Below are 21,584 nucleotides of genomic sequence, written 5' to 3' on the forward strand. Positions count from 1 at the left end.
GCAGGTTATGTCACAATTCACAAAATCCCTTCAACATTATTATGAAGGTACATTTTTTTATGAAAGGCAGTCGGCATTAATAATTAATCATTAAAAATCTCCATTCACTGACGATGACGAGCAATTTCGCATGCACTAGGTATTTGGAATATCGGATATTCGCGATATTTCTATTCAAAAATAGCACAACGGTGTGCCACCTAGATATCGACCCCGATAAACCTTACCAGCGTATATTGAAGTGACTGAAATCGACACTAAAATCTCCGTCGGCTCGAGCTTCGTATTCACGGTAACAGTTTATCCAGAGCTCATGAATAATGAATGCATGAATACATGAATTCTATAGGATACTTTGCTACAATCGGCGGAGAATGTTATGCGTCAATATTAATTTGAATTGAACGTAGCTCGAAGTAAACAATTTATTGTTCAATTGCTCGTTCATCTGTGTTGTAGACACGTCGGAAACAATTATTAAATCGATAATGACACATCGGAAACAATTATTAAATCGATAATGACACATCGGAAACAATTATAACACTACAATAATTAAAAAGGAAACGAGCTAATAACACAGGAAGGGACAGTAGATACGACAGTACAAGGAAATTTTAGATGAGCAACATCCTTCACGTTAACGGAAATCATAGTGCGCTGAAAAACAAAAGAAAATATAATATCACTATTTCAGCAGCTCCTGTTTCCAACTCTTAATTAGTGTGGCACAAAATATTCGCAAGCGAAATGTTTAAAGTTGTTTCTCATATGATTTTAATAATTCACCAGTGCGCTCTGCACTTCATTTAATGTCGTGAAAAGTTAAGTGTATTATAAAACCGACCCGGTTAGTATTAATCATAGATAGGTTTTATGTTCTTTGTTTTACCTACTGAAAATAATGTTGGCGATTAAAACAGCTTAATCAGTAGGTATTTAATTATTTCGATGTGTATGTTCAATACAATATTTCAGATCATCGCTTAAACAATATGATTATAATTTTGTATGCAAATCAATTTAATTTTATTCAGCATAATACAGATGAAGCACAAAGGAATTAATGAAATGTAATTTGGTAAGAAAATCACAAAAATTAACTTTCATCTCTTGTATCCACCAAGTATTTGCAAATTAAATATTTTTAAATAAAAAGGTATAATTAATACCGTTCGAGTAGGTAATATCCAGTTCCTAAAATCCTATTAAGATATTGTTAACAATATTTTTAGTAGGTACCCATAACCTAGGTGACATTTTTGATAGTGTTCTCATTTTTATCTAATTATTCTAATACGAAATTATCAACATAAAATGATTTGAATATCTACGTTTATCGTTGATTTAATTACTTACACATAAGTGTCATATGTTTTGTACCTAAAACAGAATAGTTACTGCCGTTTTATTGCGGAAATAGCCGTTTCCCTTTCAAACTTCCACCCCCATTTCACCTTGTTCCTTTTAAGTCAAAATAAAAAGCATTTTAAATGCCTATATATACCTACTTGATTTTGTCCGTTTCAATTTGGCTAAATTTATATAATGAAATTTGGCAGAAATAAGGAAAACATTTTTATTTAAAACAACGTGTAGGTAGGTTTAAACTTTAAAGCTTTGGTCTGGTGATCATGACGCACAACGCTGAGGTATGCGCCCCAACGCAGCGTCACGATGCAGCATTTACCGTCCCTGCGGAGAGGTGGTCAGTTGATTTTGTCGCAGCTACGAAGGTAGACGTGAACATGAACAATTTTGCTGTAATTATCAAACTTCTATGTTTTTTGTCTTTATTTTTATATAAAGAAGGATAGCTGCGAACTAATTCTATTAAATTGTCTTCGAAAAAATTCATATTGTCGCATTCATATATCATATATGCCGTGACGCATACCCGCACACCGCAGCGTTCAATTGAGAATGACGCCGCGCTGTGCGTGAGTACACCTCCCCACTCACCGCGCTTGCCCTTCGCCGCGGACGCATACTGCGACAGAACAAGAGAACATTGTCGACGTTTTTCATATGATTGAGTGTCCGGCATCGCAAACCGTATACCTCAGCGTTGTGCGTCATGATCACCAGACCAAAGCTTTACGTTGCCATCAGCCATACCATTAGAAACAAAACAATATAGTCACTTTTAGCATGAAATGGACACCCACTCAATGATTTTGTTTACTCGTAGCAGTGAGATTGTAGGTAAACAGTTTTTTAGTGTGCACCAAAATCGCTTCGAAAATTAGCCATTATTTGTCGTAAAAAGTAAATGACAAAAAAAGTTATTGTGGGTTATCCATAAGAGATCATATACCATCGCAGACTTTTCTGTAGACCTTTTCAATGTGTATAATACTTAGTACATTATTTTGATTAAACTCGTAGGGTTCAGCCTGCGTTTGCAATGTAAGCGGAAAAAATGTAATTTTTTACGACATTACATTAGAAACCTCAAAAATAACAGTACTTCTCCACTATTTAATGGATGTTATTATACATATAAACCTTCCTCTTGAATCACTCTATCTATTAAAAAAAACCGCATCAAAATCCGTTGCGTAGTTTCAAAGATTTAAGCGTACAAAGGGACATAGGGACATAGGGAAATAGGGACATAGGGACAGAGAAAGCGACTTTGTTTTATACTATGTAGTGATGTAGTGATGATGCGAAAGTAACTCTGTCTGTCTGTCTGTTACTCAATCACGCCTAAACTACTGAACCAATTTTCATGAAATTTGGTATGGAGATATTTTGATACCCGAGAAAGGACATAGGCTACTTTTTATCCCGGGAAAATAACGCAATCCGGTTTTTCTTAGACTGCGCGGGTGAAGCCGCGGGCCGAAAGCTAGTTGATAATAAGTTGAGAATACACGATCTTTCTAGTTTATGAAGCAAACTTAAGAAAATTAATAATAATGTGAAACTATACCTACGTTCCGTTTTGGCTCTTCGTTGGGCTTAAACCACATCACCGATTTGTGATTTGATAAAAAAATAATTTAAAACGAAATTTGAACATACGTTCATACTTACCCTTTTTTTAAATCAATGACTATATAGAAATAAGGGAATATTGATCATAGAAAGTACCTAATTCTACACGAGATCAACTCATTATCAGTTAAAAATAAACTCAGTATCTATCCTCATTTTACTTCCTCTTAAAATAATTTTAATTAAGCCGTTGTTTGTTGTACACGGAATTGTGGAAATATTTGCTCAAATTTCCTGGTACGTTTCCATCCTTTCAAATATCGGGAGAAATATTTAATCGAATTTTTATCTCTGTTTATTGTGTTGAAATGGAAAACTTTCAATTACTTATTTCAAAAGAAGCCGGAATGCTTTCTGTTCGACATGCAATGTTTAATTAAAACCTTTGCTTTTGTAAAGCTATATTTCAATGCGAATAGATTTTTCCTTTATGTTCTTCCTTTTCAACTATTTGGTTGTGAAATATATTATGTAAAATATTTCTTTCCTATTTTGATTTCATTGGATATTTTTAGTGTTATTTTTCCTAAGCTTTTTCTACTTTATTATAATTACATCCTTCAAAATATGCTCGTGTAATAACTAAGTACATATTATATTTGTGCACACAAAATCTCTGTAGCTAATATACTTTCCATACATCTTTTTCATCCATAATAAAATTGCACTTAATTTCAAGGGACTTCTAATATTACTTTTCAGACATATTCTGAATACTTTTTTCCATCACCTTTGAAAATTATCTTTCATAGTTCTTATTTTATGAGCGTTGAAAACAAGAATAATATGGTCTTTATTTCATCCAACTCTCAGAAGCTTTGAAATATTTATAATTTATATCACCTTTGAATAACGCGCCGGCGTGAAGCTTGTTTTTCGGAAAGTGTAAAAAACAACAAGAGAAAAATGCCTTTTAAGGCCTTATTTTGCTCTCAGCCGTGTAATACGCGAGGTAATTTATAGTTAGCTTGAGTAATAGTTAAAAACAGATGAAAATATCAATTAATCAAAGGATATCAGGTTCTTTTCAAGTAAAACTGTTGAAAGTTGAAAACGGGTTTCAGACCTGACTGTTTTTGTATGATCTCAGTTGAGATCTCAGTGAATCAGTTGTTTCGTTTCATTAAGACTAGCGCAATGTCGCTCATTCGTGTAGCTTCAGTATCAAATGTTTTGCAGAAATTACTTTATACCGCTCTCCTGTATATTTTTATGTTGCTCATAATTGAATCAACCGCGTCCCTTAATTGAGTTTAAAACAGGCGCTATTCAGTTAGTTAGTAATTGACTCAGTCCAGTCCATTCACTAAATTGCAACGATTACTTGTGACTGCTAGGTGCGACGTGACCTGCAATTCTACGGTGTCGACCTCAATTGTAAGGCGGCTGGCGGCTGCCGGCCTTCATGCTCTACGTGGATCTGATACCAATTTGTTGCGAATTTGATATGTTCACCTTAAATAAAAACTTCTGCTGCATACCACAAACAACTATCCAAGGTATAGGGAGGTGTCCTAGAACTTAACACAAACATTATAGGTGACTATTTATCATCAAGATAGATTTGTAGGTAATATTTTATAGAACAATTAAAAAGTGAATGTATCTGTTTGAACATTCATGAGTGGACCCCAAGTTTGATATTCTCCTTTCAGTTCTATTCGGTGAACATCCCATATTCTTCGTTTTTTAAATCCAAGATATCACATCATATTTCCGATAAACGATGAATTGAAAGTTATTGAAATGCATTTATTTGTAGGTAATATTGTATTTATTTGTTTTACACTAATTATTCTATTTTATGTGAGATCTAGAACTTTATTTATGCAGAACTAATTTTATTGTCAATTCAATTTCAAATCCTATTTTATTACGTTATAAATAACGAGCTGTAAGTGCAGTTTATTGCATTCTTTTCTTTTGTTAAGTAAAATACGCCACGAAGCGACGTCATAAAGGAAACTAATTTTAATACGACAACCCGCAGCGTCGATGATGTGCACAAAGTTTAATAAGGCTATAATACGGTTAGCCTGTTATAATAAGCGATCAGGATTTTGGTGTGGCTCTCTATAATAACGTTAGTCAGTTATGCATAATTACTTAGACCTAGAGGAAAGCTAGTTTAAACTAAAATTCTGGTGATACACCCCAAATTTAACCTGCTTTATTAAATGTATCACACGGCATCCTTCATACCAACATAGAATAATATCCTAATAATATAGAAGAATGCGGCATTATCATGGCTAACAAATAGGTAATCAGAGGATGTCTTACCGTTCCTCTGTACTATTTCAGTCGATCGCAACCCAACTGTTTAATGTACATAAATCACTTAAGCTATTTATTGCGTATCGTCAGAAAAGGCGTCTGAAAATAACTGTTCACGTATCGTTTCTATGACGTAGCCCGATCGACGATAGCCGCATCTGTGTCGGCTGTAGGTGTCGACGTGTTGGAAATTCGTGAGGGCGACGTGATTGGCTGTAATTCGATTTGCTTGTAGCCGTCGGCTGCATTCAGGTCAAAGTGTTCCACTGACGCTGTCACCCTTTATGATACTTTTCCGCTGAATGCCTTTGTGCAACTACCCTTTTTGTATGGAGGCCGGCTATGATTACATTAGTGAGCGAAAATTGAAGTATGTAATAGCATTATTCAACATTGAAAGTCTCCTAGCCTTACGTGTTTTTAATAATATTATCCAGAGAATATAAAAGTCAGCAGATGGCAGACCAATTAAAGAAGTTTGTCTGCCTTCATTTTGCTTACAAAATTTGTGTCACTAACCCCGCTATGCTTTGTACTATTGTATGTATGTTCGTAAGTATCAAAGCGTGACTTCTCGAATGGAAAATTAATTAAACAGACCCTCTATTCAAGCACAAGCACGGAACGTAATCTGACGCGATACTCTTTGTTGATATTGATTAACAAAAATAAGCTGGATGTAATCAATTCGGATTGAACTAGTTGATTTAAGTAAATACAATTTGACTTGATAAATCAAGATTAGCCTTTCCAAAATACTTATGTTTGATTTGCATTCTTGATTGTATTGAAATCACTACCCTATAAACCCACGTTAGGCTTTGATTAGGCTACAATTATACAGCCTTATACTTACTGTATCGATAAATATACTTGTAATAGTGTTATCGTGACGGTGCATAAAGAGCCGCCGATGGTCGGGTATAAATTTATCAAATTTCCTTACCTACTACCCCATCAGAAGCGTGGCTTCATTAGATTAATGTGAACGATATTAAATAATAGCAAGCGCTTACTCCAGTCACACATCTGGTACCTACCGGTTTTATTGATTTATATTGGCAATAGAAATACCTACCTAATACGTTGTTTCTTAATTAAAGAATATTCATTTGCATATTGTTATCCAAATGTAGATAAATAAAGAGATAAAAGTGTGCCATTCATGATAGGCTCAACAAATGATATCAGGTACGTAACTACTTATAAATTATTGTGATATTTACAATAATTATTTGAATTGTCGACTGCAAGTCTCTTTAACCAACAATCCGCTGCTATTTCAATATCGTGAATAAAGTGTCCATTTAATAAAATGTCTTGGTGTCGCTGAAAAGAAAATGAAATTCAGTTTTGGCGCTGACGGAATAACGCAAATAGGATTTTGTGTTGTCAAGACTGTTAGCCGCGTAAAATGCTGTTTGGACACGGGTAGCGTTCGACGGACGGAACAACGTTTCTGGTTTCTCTTTCGACTTAAATAAAATTGAGAGGTGATTTAATGCAGTTCCGTTGAAAAAGCAATTGCAATTTTTGCTATTATTTCCAAATTTCCAAATTTATCTTCAAAGGATTACATATCTTAAGTTACGAGAAAATATAGGTAAATCAGTTTCGTTTCTCAATTAACAAAATACAAAGCGAACATGTAACTAAGTTAAATTGAGACGACGGGTGATTACTTGCAGGTGTTTTATCTTTGTTGAATTACGATTGTACAAAGGCTAATTGGTATTTAAGTTTTTTATCTTGTTTTGTATATTCTTAAAAATCATCATATGATGTAGACCAGTTATTTAGCATGAACAATCTGATTGGAATTATCTATTAATTCAAGCTTTGACCTTAAGTTAACCGCCAAAGCGGCATACAAAACTATTCGTAAGACTTAGATGCGATGAATGAGGCGTTTAGTTCAATTAGTAGGTTGATAACAGACAAAAATAATTTTATTATTTTCAACTGCAAAACCTGACTAAAAATAAATGCCGTTGCATTTAAAATGGTCGCGTTTCAACTTTTATAAGACAAGAGTGAAAGATAAAATAAATACCAACTGTATTTGTATACAGGAAACAGGAGTCAGCTAATAATCTACGGTGAGCATTCAATTCAAGGCTTTGTCATAATTACGATGCAGTTTCTAAGAAATGAAGAATAGTCTATAATAAATCCAGCCCTGTTAATAACATTTCTCGTCTGTAGTTAATACCTGCTAGGAATAGAGTAAAAAAGTCGAATGTAAAATGGTTACGGCGGTAAAGCTATTATGTTCTATTTTTACACATCACTCAATTTTCTATCTGCTGGCTTATACCTACGTCCTACACGTATCTAGGTTAGTGTGCGGTACACGAAAATTCAATCAATGGACATGCACAGGACGTCCATTACGCAAGTGTGACATTTAAAATCCGGGGAAATTATATAAAGCTTTCGGTTAATAAATATGATCTCGTTAAAGCGTCACGTTGTAGCGGAATTTACTCTTTTGTTCTTGTTCTATAGCAGTGAGACAATCGGGAACTTGAAAGTTAGCTAAATAAATGGTTACGAACGTTTTAGCTTAATGAAATCCCTTAAAGATAAGGGTATTTTTATTTAAAGACCTCTCTGTTCATTCTTATCCTAAGTAGAGGTAATTTCACTCTATTTAATGTAATACTTTTAATTGGAATTTACATTATACCTTTGAAAGTTTATCTTACATAATAAAGGTTTTTTAATGATATAACTCATTCTTTATCTATCTAAAGCTACGAAGATTCGTACTTTAGAGTTAAATATGGAATCAGAATTAAAAATATTTTTTAACGTGAATTATTAAATATAACAAATACGTGCATTAGGTACGTACACGGGCAGTTACGAATCGGTATTAGATTACAGATACCCAAATTTTAGTTAGCAAACGCAGAATCAATACTGAAAGAATAGTGATTTGGATAGATGAAGCAAATAATAAAAGTTGAATAAAAGCTTCAGGTGTTATCGTGTCACGTATTGGGAACATGGGCGCTGATGCCAAGGACCGCGGGCCCTCACTCTTTATCTTTATCGCCATTCCGTCCGTGACATTTCCACGCCCCAAGTCAGCCGCGTCAAATGTGCCATCAATACTCCACTTCCAATTGTGAAGAGAAACTCGTAAATCAGCACTACTTTGAAGCCACATTTCGACGCTTATATATCATGTTTTCCAACTTCGCGGCAACATAACTATCGGATGCGATATAAATTACTTTATATTATTCACAGTTAGGGTTCCACTTTGACCTTAGCGAGCCATATAAATCTTGAATAATAAATAGGTTAATAGCGGGCTATATGTAAGCCAATACTAGGTTATAATAAAAAATAGGCCAACATTCTATCGAACAACTGCTGACTGGAAATCGATTCTAATGGTTCTTTAAAATTCCTTCTATAAATGTGTTGAGTTATTCATTTTGATATTATAGATATTATGTTAGTTGTTAGTTATAACGCAACGAATATGCACTTAAAGTACTAGATCCCACCGCAGGATTACTTCGTTCATAGTTTTTTTGACGAAACCAAAATTTTATGAATATTTATAAGTAGGAGAATATACATATATCGACTAGGTTGCCAGTCAAAATTTGGCCGCAAGCATGTATAATTAAATTTTTTCACGTCGATTTTTTGGAAAAAAATTCCGTTCACTTCTTATTAATTATACTCTACATCAAGGTAAATTACATAAAGATTGTAAAAAAACCATGGTTGCCGTTTTTCATCTGGCCGCATCCCCTTCGCAGACTAGTGCAAACAGGTATGATTTCAATCCATTTATACGTTATTTATACGTTACACGTTCATATCAAACTAAAGCTATTTTTGCCTAATTAAATCCAGCCGCAAATGAGGGTTGCTGGCTGTTAAAGATGACGAATATTAATTAAAAATGCTTGCGGCCTGACAGGAAATCTAGTCGATATATTATTTCTCCTAATTATTATATAAATATACATAAAATTTTGGTTTCATCAAAAAAAACTATGAATGAAGTAATACTGCAGTGGGATCTTAGACTATTATCTATAAGGTAAGTAGTTACGTCAAATTATAAGATATGTATGTATTGCCTTGCGGTTATCGTTAGTATTTACCAGTGTGATAAGTTTATTTGCCGCAAGTAAACGTGACGTGTATAAAATATCGTATTTCTGGGTTACATGTTTTGTTTCTTATGAAATTAGATGTCTGGAATAGGATTGCGGTGTATTGTACGCCGTAGCGAAGGAAAAGATGATTAATTCAATGGCAAAAGGCTTTGGAAGCATGTGTTTGTACGGCATTTTTATTTTCAATTTAATTTTTATGTATGGTGCTTGCGATTTGATCTCTTAACTTTAAATTAAATTACGATTTTTATCTTTCAATGTATCTGCATTTGTTCATTTAAGATAAGAGGTAATTAAAATATTTGACATACCATTCACTAGGTTGTGAATGGTAAACAAAAAGTAGCTCTTATTAATATTCAGATTAATACGACAGTTGCACGTTTAACAATTATTTAAACTATGTGTAATTTTGTAAATAAAAATTGTGACAAATTGTCAAGAAGCTCAGCGTTATCATTAAATTTGCACTTGCTTTAACGAAAACTGTTTCACCTAATTAAAAAGAATTGCATTTAAAGTTATGTTTTCCGTTGTTCCAGAAGACAAAATGGGCTGCTTTGTTAGCAAGGACAAACTCACTAAGGAAGACATGGACTTCCTTAAGACCCACACGTCGTACGACGAAACCACCATCAAGGAGTGGTACAAAGGCTTCAAGGTAAAACACGTTGATATGTTATCCAAGCGTCTGGTAATGCCTTTAGAAATGATTGTAATGTTTTATTATCTTTCCCATTTTGCAGCAAGATTGTCCTAACGGGCGATTGACGCCGGCGAAATTCGTCGACATGTACAAGATGTTCTTCCCTTCGGGGAATGCGGTTGAATTCTGCGACCACGTGTTCCGCACATTCGACATGGACAAAAATGGATACATTGACTTCAAGGTAACTTAACGAAAGGTGTAACATGTGAGAGCTTATTTGCGAATATTATCTTTTAATGCAATTGCGATTGGTGCTCCGTATTTTGCGAATGAACCTGTCTATAACCATGTTTGAGCTTACGAAGAGCCAACAAGGCTTCCCTCGTATGCATTGTTGGGGAGTAAGCTTGTGTTGGTACACGTCGGTGTTTGCATTGTTGTAGGAATTCCTGCAGGCGATTCACGTTACGTCCAGCGGAACCCCAGAAGAAAAGCTTAAGTGGGCTTTCCGCATGTACGATGTGGATGGAAATGGGGTGATCGATATTCAGGAGATGACTAAAATAGTTCAGGTATGCATAATGTATTTCCATCGGGTGCACTGTTATTTTTAACCTTTATCAGCCAAGATGGAACGGTACAATGAAGTTATTATAATATGTACCTATTATCCGCAGAGGGCTTATCATATAATAACCTTATTAGGTTTTCTATAGAATTTTCTTTCTCGACGTAATTTTCCTATTATATATTTTTATAGAAGCTTTGAGATGTTTTCAACAAAAACATATTGATAACAATAGGTATATCATTACGCTTTCTACGAAAATCCATCATTAACTTGAAGTACCCATAAGATGTTTTGCAGCGGAAAATTGTATATTATTATAAAATGAACATCTCATTATTAGTATTTAGCAAATGGGTGAAGTATTTTCCATTTCATCTATAACGAGAAGTGCTTTTCTTAACGTTATTTCCGTATTCAATAAACAGAGGCGTGTCTTAGAATCTTCCGAGCCAATTACTTGTTCTAAATCGGGTAGGAAAAAATATCAGCGATGAAATATTAAAATATAAAATGTTTTTTATATTTTCTTTACGTTCATTTTAAGCACTAAAAGTTTTTGAATTCGATTTAAGACTTTAAAATCAGGATTAAAGCGATGATGTTCGCGTATTCCAGGCCATCTATGATATGCTGGGCGCCTGCTCAAGTAACAGGCCAGCTGACTCGGCGGAGGAGCGCGCCAAGAACATCTTCGCTAAGATGGATGAGAACAACGACGGGCAGCTCACGCAAGAGGAGTTCCTGAAGGGATGCCTCCAGGATGAGGAGCTCTCCAAGATGCTCGCGCCTTAAGCGCGTCCAGTTTCAGTCGTCAGCTCACTTTCACCTATATGTTGTGTACACGATAACCCGACGGCGTCGATTTTAGCTCCCTAGCTTCTCTACGCCATCTTGAGACCCATTCGGCTATTATAATTGGCTTCGCAACGTTTCCTACTATCGAAGATGAGCGCCGGCAACTATTGATTGGCGACCTCAATCTTGTCTCATTACATGTACGAAAGTTTTAATAAGGCCGAGCCTACCCCGGCCCGCGCTCGCATGCTTCAACAGATCCGCGTTTCTGTGTCGGGGCGGCAATCAATACGACTTTATTTAAACGCAACTTATTTAAATTAGTGCCAATAGTCTTTTACACGTCCAAATCGAATGTCTTTCTTTCAAGCTTCCGAATTTTTGATAATTTTGTAGCTATAGGCGTACTTAATATACTTACTTAAAATATTAATTAAATAATTTCCTTAACTAGCATTTGTCGCTGTCGGATTGTCTATTGTATTGTAAGTGTTGTATCCGAACCATCCACGATTAGGCAGTTACTCCCTCAGAAAATTTTGTCTGATATACAAGTACGTACGATTATATAATGTACTGCACAAAATATATGTCAATCTTAATTTAATTACTAATATAGATACATTTAGCTTAGTGTAAACAGAATCGATGAGATTGCGACCAACCAAGTGTCTTATTGATCAATCTTAAAAGGCACTGATTACCATGGATGCAATTTTAAGGCAGATTGTGAATAATAGTGATTCGTGAAGTTCCTAACGGGGAGATTTGGTAAAGATCTATATACAGAGCGATGGATTATGCATCCATTACTTGGTCACGATGCAATGTCGATAAATATTTGCTTAACACGCCTTCATGAGAGCTTTGTTTATTCTTAGCCTGGGCATAATTATCACATCAATTATTGGAAGAAAAATAAAACTGCGCAAATGCAATGAACACTTTAATGGCTTAATGCGTTTTTGTCACAAACAGCCGTATTATAATTTCAATTATCTCTCAGACATAACAAATGAATTTTTATTAAACGACATTTTGGTATTGTAAGGTGGTACTTCACAAAGGAATTCTTAATGATTGGTCATCCAGCGATCTGCCTAACACTACTTTGGCCCACATTCGATCTCATACTAACGATCTGATCTATTCTGTATTAATGTAAGGATAATTAGTAATTTACATTACATGCATTATACATTCAATCGATATCGGTGTTGTACTTCTTAGATCGACGTAACTTGTATAAGGTATTCTCTATATTCTCATGTAGGCATTTCCATTTATTACTATCAATTTCGAAGCTGAATAACTAAGCTTCTATTTCTTTAGAAGTTACTTCCTTTTCCTTTCCTCTTCCTACTGTGCCTTCTAATCCATTTGTAAATAGTTTGTTCCATTCATTTCGTCGTCCTAGTTTTAAGTTTTCGTTTTCTGTAAATTTTGTTTCGAATTCCATAAGCTCCTCATTTAACAAAATTAACACAGAACCAATAATTTAGTGTGCCCTAGTCCTTACTTGTATAGTTTAGAGTATATTTTTTTATTAATAAAACTTGTTTTTGTCGATTGACCTAAACATGACATAATAGCGGTCGAATCATTAACATTTATTTGGAGTGGTTTTCTGTGCACTATGAATTTAAAATCCGAATCTTTTAAATAAATGAATTAATATAAATAAAGTATAAAATAAACAAATGATAAAATAACTTTGCAAGCACATTTATACATAAGCAGAGATGTTTAATTTTGACTTTTATATTAACATTTGAGTGCAATATTTAACGCACAATGAATTTTTGTAAGTGAAACTCATTTATTGTAATTTATCTAACTATAGTGTACTGGAAACTAAATTCAACGATTTTCTAAATACATTCCACATTTGATACCATCTATTAACGTAGAATAAGCTAAAACAAATTTAGAAACAAACAATTTTTATTTTTTATTCAATCTTAAGTTTCAAATTTTATTATAATATCTTAATTGCATTTATTCAGTACATATGTTGATCATAAACTATTGTGTATTTATCATCCTTAACATCGCCATTATTTAATAAATCGTAAATAATAATGAACAAGACTAATGTCAGTATTAAATTAAATTAACCACTTAAACATTAATATATCGTATTAAATACTTTATTCTTGTTCAGTAAATGACTCTTAAATTTTCTTATTCCTTATTTTATTATAAGAATGATTGGCTGGAAAGACAACGAGTGATACAAATCAACCTATGAAGGGATCAAAATAATCAATTCGAATTCTTGTATATAGTTAGACAGGGTGTCGTTAAACATATCAACAAAAGGAATTTTCCCAACAAACCCAACCTTAAACCTTGTGTATGTTTGACAGGAATAGATAAGTTTACAAGAAGATGGTTCAACAACATTTAAGAAATTCAATTAAAATTAAAATTACGGATGTAGCTAAGCAGGTCGCAATTTGATTTCCTTTATTTTGTTATGAGTATAAACTAATTTGAATATTTAATGATAATAAATGAAATCAAAAGCACAAATTTAACGTAAATTGAAAGTAATTGTTATACTAGCTCAATAGATATACGTGCTAAAGTAATAGAGTTATCTGTCACAAAAAATCGCACAAAATTAAATATAAACATTTAGGCACGTAATCGAATGTGGTATCGACTTTCATTTTTCATATTTGCTTAAATATCTCTGTAGTTGTGTATTAAATATACATATTAACTACGAACTAAAATTACTAAAATAAAATTGTTTCAATGACTAAAAGGAATTGTATCAATTTCTTCGACCACTACATCATTTGTTTACATCAAACTGGGAATAAACTATTAACTATTATTATTATTTTCTTTAAGAACATAGTGCCATCGAATTAATTTATTAATTACCAAAGATCTGTATGCATAATTGTTTCTTATTTTTCCATGTTATAATATTTTTGCATTATTGTTTGAACTCCCTTAAGCTAAAGTCATATATTTTATATCACTTTTCTAAATGCTATATTAAGAAAATAATTATTTTATAACAGTCTCTGTCTATCTGTGTTTTAGCACAACTAACGTACATTGCTCCTTTTATAAAATTTTATAATATTCATGTACGAATATATTTAATAGCACATTATTAATATCTAACAATTTTGATTTGTATGTATTAGTTTATAAAGAATTATAAATTTCTATTGTAATACAATGTTCAAGCACAATTCTTTTATACACCTATAATATTATTTATGTAGTACGTGTCATAGAATAGGTATACTGGAGGGTTAAACGTGTACTTCAAAAGTCGCATTATTTTATGTTAATGGAAATTATTCTTAACGAACACATCCATAATATTGCATCATTGACAAAGAGAAAAAACACATGTTTGATACGTCGCAATTAAAAATGTTAAGAATAATTTTTCATCGTTTAATTAATTATTATCTGTCATTTATTTATAAAATAACATATTTCACTTCATTGTTTATGATCTGTCAATATGTAGAAAATGATGTTAATTTATCATTGTCACTTAATTATTGTGTATATTATTACGAGAAATTTATTTACGCATACAATTGTAATTCTTTTAGAATAACCAAACCAGTGAGTGAGTTGTCAATTTGTAACACAGAGCTATTTATTAAATTATTTATTAGGTGACAATGGTTCGGTGAATATAGCTAAATGATGAAACAGTAGAAGATCTTGGATATAAAGGCAATATTGCTAAAAACATAATTACAAAAGCTTCGTCATCTAGCTAGAAATGAATATTTACTCAATTATTATGTATCTAGTACGATGTCTTGACAAAACTATAGGCACATACTTCCAATGAATCTCTAAGTCTGAAACCTGTTTGTTTAATGAATCACTCGCGGTGTTGTAGGATTTTTCTTACGAGCGTCATTAGTGTAATAGGCACTTCTAATAGGTGGAAACTACCATCGCTCCTCATCAATTCTCTATGTATTTTTAAGAATACATATTTTTAATGATTCACGTTTTGCCTATTCATGTATAATATACAAATTATAAAAAATAGTTTCTGGTTTTTATCACAATCAACTACCATCCTACGTATTTTTCAGTTTATTTTATTTACATTTTGCTCATCATTTAGAACAAGTGAAAAGTATTCTCGTAATGATTACGAGCGTTCATTTTCATGTGTTTCAGCAAGGTTTGTAATTAAAACATTCTTTCGATTTCAAGATGTAAAGAATTCCTGTGTCGTTTAAGCGTAGTGAGTTTATTTTGCCACTAAAATAACAAGTTGATTTATAATACCATTTTTATTTTAGGGCACAATATTTGGCTAACTAAAAGACGAAAGGTTGATTAAAACTCATTTTATCTCTGCTGCGTAGAAACATTACAATTCAATATGGGAAAACAAAATAGCAAACTGAAACCCGAGGTCTTGGAAGATCTGAAACAGAACACAGAATTTTCAGGTAATATACATAAAAGTTTTTAGTCGTTAGCATTATATCCTTATAAATAAATAAAAAATATCATAAAGGCGGTAAGGTCTGTATTTGTCAATAATTTAAGTTAGTTAGATCAGGGTAAATTAAGCCACAAATACAAATTGTATTTGTTTGTGATCGAGATTAAAATCTTTAGGGGAAATCCCCGAACGACAAGAATATGTAAATTTTAGCGGCTATTGTATACTAATCGAAAGTTGATTTAACTCCACGTATATTCATGTATACTTTATACATAAACTTTATCTTTAATTTACAAATTCCTCAGTTGAAAATCCTCCTTAATATTGTCTAGGCAGCCATATTGAATAAAAAAAATTTGAACTAACATATATACGGATATGGAAGCATAAAAATTTCCCTGTCTAATAAAGACTTGTATTTGAAAATTGTGTTACCTAATCACTGATTAATTTGTTCGCGTAGGTATTAAATTATAACGAATGTTTTATGAATCTATGTTTTGATCGTAACGTACGTAGTATATGGTATTATCATCAGAACATATTTCAATAAATTTATATAATCAACTAGCGGTCCGCCCCGACTTCACCCGTGGTACCTACATGTTTAAACTATCCTATCTCTCAAGTTGGATCGAACTGCACATGGTGTGCGAATTTTATTATAATCGGTTAAGTGGTTTAGGAGTCCATTGAGGACAAACATTGTGACACGAGATTTATAGCGCCCGTCCGATTAGGGCCCTTCTGGCCTCCTCCACTCAAGCGACAGCCCAAGCCGAGGTTCGAGATCCCCGTAGCGGGGGGACGCCCTTGTGCATGTCGCTACCAGGGTGAACCTTCAGTTCACCCCCGCGTCCGCGTTAAAATGTATAAACCCTTCTGGCTAACATTGAGAAACAGCACACAAAAAAAAGAGATTTATATATATTAAGATTTATTAATTGCACTTTCGCCTAGTGTCTAACCACTGACTTCATGTTGCTATCAGTATCAGTAATAGTATGCAGTACGTATCCTAAAACTGTCGAAACAATTTCAGATGCCGAGATACAGGAGTGGTACAAAGGATTTTTAAAGGATTGTCCCAGTGGTCATTTGTCGGTAGAGGAATTTAAGAAAATATATGGAAACTTTTTCCCGTACGGGGATGCTAGTAAGGTAAAAGTGACCAGATTATTATTAGGGGATTCCCATAAAACATGTGACATTCGCCTTATAATATTTTTGTTGTATTTGAATAAATATAACAAGAATTGCTTTTTGTTTCAGTTTGCTGAACACGTTTTTCGAACGTTTGATGCAAATGGCGACGGGACTATAGATTTTCGGGAGTTCTTATGCGCTTTGAGCGTGACGTCACGGGGCAAATTGGAGCAGAAGCTCAAATGGGCATTCTCTATGTACGACCTGGATGGAAATGGTTACATCTCTCGACAGGAAATGCTTGAAATTGTTACAGTACGTATGATACTTTATTTTTTGTTATACAACCTCATTTTCTACCTTCCTTTTTCAAATTTCCTCTTATGAAACTACACAAATTATAAACTGTAAGCTTTGTGCACTATAACTTTTATTTATTACAGTTCTGAAAGAAATTATTTTAAAAACACGTGTACAAATCATATTTCATAATAAATTATTGATCTATATAATCTGTTTTTTAAACATAACATTCCTTCTTTGTATTAAAATTATCTTATCTTAAGGCAATTACACGGTTCAACGACCTTTATGATTCTGTCACTACATTTGAATTTGTTTTTTTAACCGCCCTCTATAAATATACATCGTTGTTGAAGTAAAAGTGACCAAAGATTATGGAATTGTATACTGTATCGTATTGTATCGTAATGTGTTAGTTGGTTTCTACCTAATTTATGTTTTCTCTGAGAGGCAGTAACATATTACATTTATGAATAGTAAATATTGTGTACTATGTATGTTGTAAATGTAATGTAGGAAGACTCATCTTTCAACATTAACCGTTATAAGCAAAGTCTCTACTACCATTCTGGAGACCTTAAGATGACTAAGCAAGTAATTATAAGTTCTAGAGTGGGGAACAGTTAAGAAAACACCGATTTAGAAATTAATTTTATTCAACACGGACTCTACTATATTCTGGAGACCTGATGATGGCTAGGGTGGAGAACATCTCACCTACAGAGATATAAAAGATGGAGTACATTATTTGACGTAATTCTATAGAACGGCCTCTACCATGTCATGGTGTATCGAATGGTAATGGTGACCAGGCAAATGTATTTAGCGTTCTCTGTATATCTCTTCATACCTAGTAGGAATATATGCATGCAACCTACACACACCGAAAAAAATAGGGAACGGACAAGAAATCACGTTTTTTTCGACTTTTTATGTATTTTGTAGTTAGTTCGGGGTTAATTTTTGAAAAACTCGCATAGTTCCCGTTCCCGTGGAATTTCCGGGATAAAACCTATCCTATATTACTCGTGGATAATGTAGCTTTTGAATGATGAACGGAATTTTTAAAATCGGTCCAGTAGTTTATGAGCCTATTCATTACAATCAAACAAACAAACAAAGTTTTCCTCTTTATAATATTAGTGTAGAAGAAATCATCGGTTCACCCAGTTAAAAGTGCGGAGGTAACGGAACCAACAAAAAATTCAGTTGAATTGAGAATTTCGTCCTATAATGGCGTCGGCTAAAAATGTTGCTATACGTTTATGTTAGTTTTGACTTTCCTACGATTTTATACAATAATACAAAATTAAATGATTTTATACAATATTAAAAAAAATTGCTGATTTTCGGCGGTATGGCGACCATTTGGAACTGTCTGAAAAGTATGGCCTGGTACAAATGGTTGAATTTTTTTTTTAAGTAAATCAACGCATTCACGTCGGTATTGTGGGCTGTAAATTACACCGGAAAAGTATGGCATGACACTACCGCCTTCTTCTTTTTTATGGGCTATCGGTAAATCCTAAAATTTTTGTGTTACAAATCGTTTGCCTTCCGTAATTTATCCGACGAGTTCGACTAACGCCCACGCGACTAGTCTGCCGGTACCACTGTTCTGACCATGATTTTTCTTTTTGTCATTGCGTACTAAGGGCGTTTGTCCACTACAAGGAATTTTACGGTCCGGCATTCCGATTTTTTACGGTCCGGTATGGCACGCAATTAATCTAAATACTAGCTTGTGCACCTACGTAATTTTACTGTCCGACATTTTACTTTTCCCTATTCCGGATGGTTTTTTGAGTTTACGAGTCGCTGTAGGTATAATTGTTTTCGAGTGCCCACTTGCTTGGATTTTACTCTTTTTATTGCATATGCCAATTGAAAGCAAGCTCTTGTTTTACTTTCTTTTAGCTGGCAATGAGATTTGAGAAGTCGGTATTGTTATTTTATATACATTGACCAAGCATTGACCTATAATTATTATCTAAGTAAGTGTTGGTAAGTTAAAGTTCAAGTGGGAATAGCTTTAGCTCCTCGTCACCGATTAAAATAAATAAGTGAAACACGCATTTTAAATCTCTTACGGAACTTTACTTTTTATTATAACGAAGTAATATAATATTTCACCTTCTATAGTTTTACTCGTTTCTTGTAAAATGCGAAAACAATCATTTATGATAGCATTATACCGCCATACTTCCTTGAACTGTGTACCGCACTGATCCGAGTAAAGACGGACAGGTGCACAAGCAATTCATCGGTTTTTTCATGCCACACCGGACCGTAAAAAATCGGAATGCCGGACAGTAAAATTCCTTGTAGTGCACAAGCGCCCTAAGACCACTGTAGAACCGCCATCCGGTTACAAATGACCCAAAATTTTGTGTCAGTATCTCCCGGCTTTGGATTGTTTTGGACCCTTAAAATATACGATAGAACAGTAATTAATCTTTTTTAAAAAATATTCAAGGCACAGGGAAAATCTGGTTACTGTTTTATAGGTAGGTATGTGTTTTCTGATAATATTTTACTGTCAAAAATTATCAACACTGGATATTATTCAATGACGCCTTTCAAAAACAAAACTAATTTACAAACAGATTTTTATATCTTTACATACCTATTTTTAACTTTCATTTCATGAACTGCTCATGTAAATACCTATTACAATCTGGTTTAATTTAACAAAACATTCAATTCGGTGAATTTTAGCGTTATTTTGCAAAAAAAACCGCACGTACAGTCCCCCGTCCGAGTCGAACTGACACCGTCAAATTTCGTCGAAAATATGCAATAGAGGTGAGGTTTTATGTGGGTTTTATTATAAATTCGAGTTTTTTCTTGATAATTTAACGATAATAATGAAAATTGAAAAAACAATCAATACAAATTGTTACAAATATCATAACATATTTTTTGGTATAAATTTCATGTATAAATATGTAGCCGTTTTCCTAACAAAATGCGTTTTATGTTCAAAAAGGGGTTGATTTGTATGTATTTTTTTTTATGTTTAGGCCGTTCTAAACTGAAAAGTAAACAATACACTTTGTTAATTATATCCTTGAGTATCACATATATTTTTTTTAAGACAATCGTACCAACAGTTTCCTCAACAAAATTCAATATGTATAAGGTGTTTTCCGGTTTTGACCATAGTAATCCCCTTAATACTATTATAAAGGCGAAAGACATATAGAGGGTAACTTGGATTAACACATAGGATAGGTTTTATCCCGGAAATCCCACGGGAACGGGAACTATGCGGGTTTTCCTTTGAAAACGCGGGCGAAGCCGCGGGCGGAAATCTAGTAAAGTATAATATAATAAAAATAATTAAAAAAGTATGATAATTAAAAATCATTGTAACAATAACTATGCCTAACTATAATAAAGAACGGATATCTAAATAATCTTTTCAAAACTCTAAATGTATGAATTCTATAACTAATTTCAGGCTATCTATAAAATGGTGGGTTCCGTGATGAAAATGCCCGAAGATGAATCCACGCCCGAGAAACGAACGGACAAAATATTCCGACAAATGGATAGAAATAAGGATGGAAAATTGTCACTCGAAGAGTTCATAGAGGGCGCCAAGAGCGATCCTTCCATTGTACGACTTCTTCAGTGCGACCCGCAGTCACAGTGATACCTCAAATATTAACCCATTCGACCGAGCAAACCAAACCACCTCGGTCCCCATGCTAAGCAAATCTATTGTACATGATCACTTAACTGCTTGTAAGAGCTAGTGCGCGGCGTAAAGCATTACTGCATATTATATAAAATCTTCTCAGTTCGTTGTCCTGCTGCTTGGCTGTTCAAATATTCTTCCTTTGTGTTCGTGGCTAAAGCCTGATTTATTCATATCTTACTTTAGGTAATGTGAAATATTGTTATTTTACGTGTTACGCTATACTATATCTTTTTTGCGATTCGGACATGACGCAAGAGCTTTGTTCCAGGAGTAATTAAAAATGTTGTACATGGAAAGTTAAACAAAATATAAGAAAGTAGTTCCTACGGTGCTGTATTCAAACGGAATGGCATTGAAGTGGTTGCCGAATACTAATTTCCTTTATAAGTGTTTTCGTTAAAGAAAATATTGTAATCGAGTAACTCCCTTCTAGCCATGGGATAGTAAAAAGGTGCAGGTTTAGTGTGAATCGATGCAATTGAAGGGCGTGGTCGGCTTTTGTGTTGTCTCTGAATCGCAAAGTATATCTC

General features: G+C 33.6%; 2 protein-coding genes across 5 annotated transcripts in view; both read left to right on the forward strand.

Annotated features, from left to right (window-relative positions):
• The window catches only part of LOC149911194 (neuronal calcium sensor 2), a 74,332-nt gene extending 58,845 nt beyond the window's left edge, over positions 1-15,487 (forward strand). For both annotated transcript variants that reach the window (XM_090104065.1, XM_090104058.1), the window contains exons 2-5: positions 9,971-10,089; positions 10,175-10,318; positions 10,521-10,649; positions 11,264-15,487. In XM_090104065.1, the coding sequence (XP_089960191.1) occupies positions 9,979-10,089; positions 10,175-10,318; positions 10,521-10,649; positions 11,264-11,440 (561 nt within the window). In that variant the 5' untranslated portion in view covers positions 9,971-9,978 and the 3' untranslated portion in view covers positions 11,441-15,487. The remainder of the gene's footprint in view (positions 1-9,970; positions 10,090-10,174; positions 10,319-10,520; positions 10,650-11,263) is intronic.
• The window catches only part of Nca (neurocalcin homolog), an 80,232-nt gene extending 59,096 nt beyond the window's left edge, over positions 1-21,136 (forward strand). For all 3 annotated transcript variants that reach the window (XM_090104039.1, XM_090104033.1, XM_090104048.1), the window contains exons 2-5: positions 15,748-15,900; positions 16,942-17,060; positions 17,172-17,360; positions 20,812-21,136. In XM_090104039.1, coding sequence (XP_089960165.1) covers positions 15,831-15,900; positions 16,942-17,060; positions 17,172-17,360; positions 20,812-21,006 — 573 coding nt within the window. In that variant the 5' untranslated portion in view covers positions 15,748-15,830 and the 3' untranslated portion in view covers positions 21,007-21,136. The remainder of the gene's footprint in view (positions 1-15,747; positions 15,901-16,941; positions 17,061-17,171; positions 17,361-20,811) is intronic.
• Positions 21,137-21,584: the final 448 nt, after the last annotated feature.

The sequence above is a fragment of the Colias eurytheme genome, chromosome 1 (genome assembly GCF_061535395.1).
Source record: "Colias eurytheme isolate Ceu_HAF_F1 chromosome 1, ilColEury1 Martin Lab GWU primary, whole genome shotgun sequence".
In the NCBI taxonomy this organism is placed as follows: Eukaryota; Metazoa; Arthropoda; class Insecta; order Lepidoptera; family Pieridae; genus Colias; species Colias eurytheme.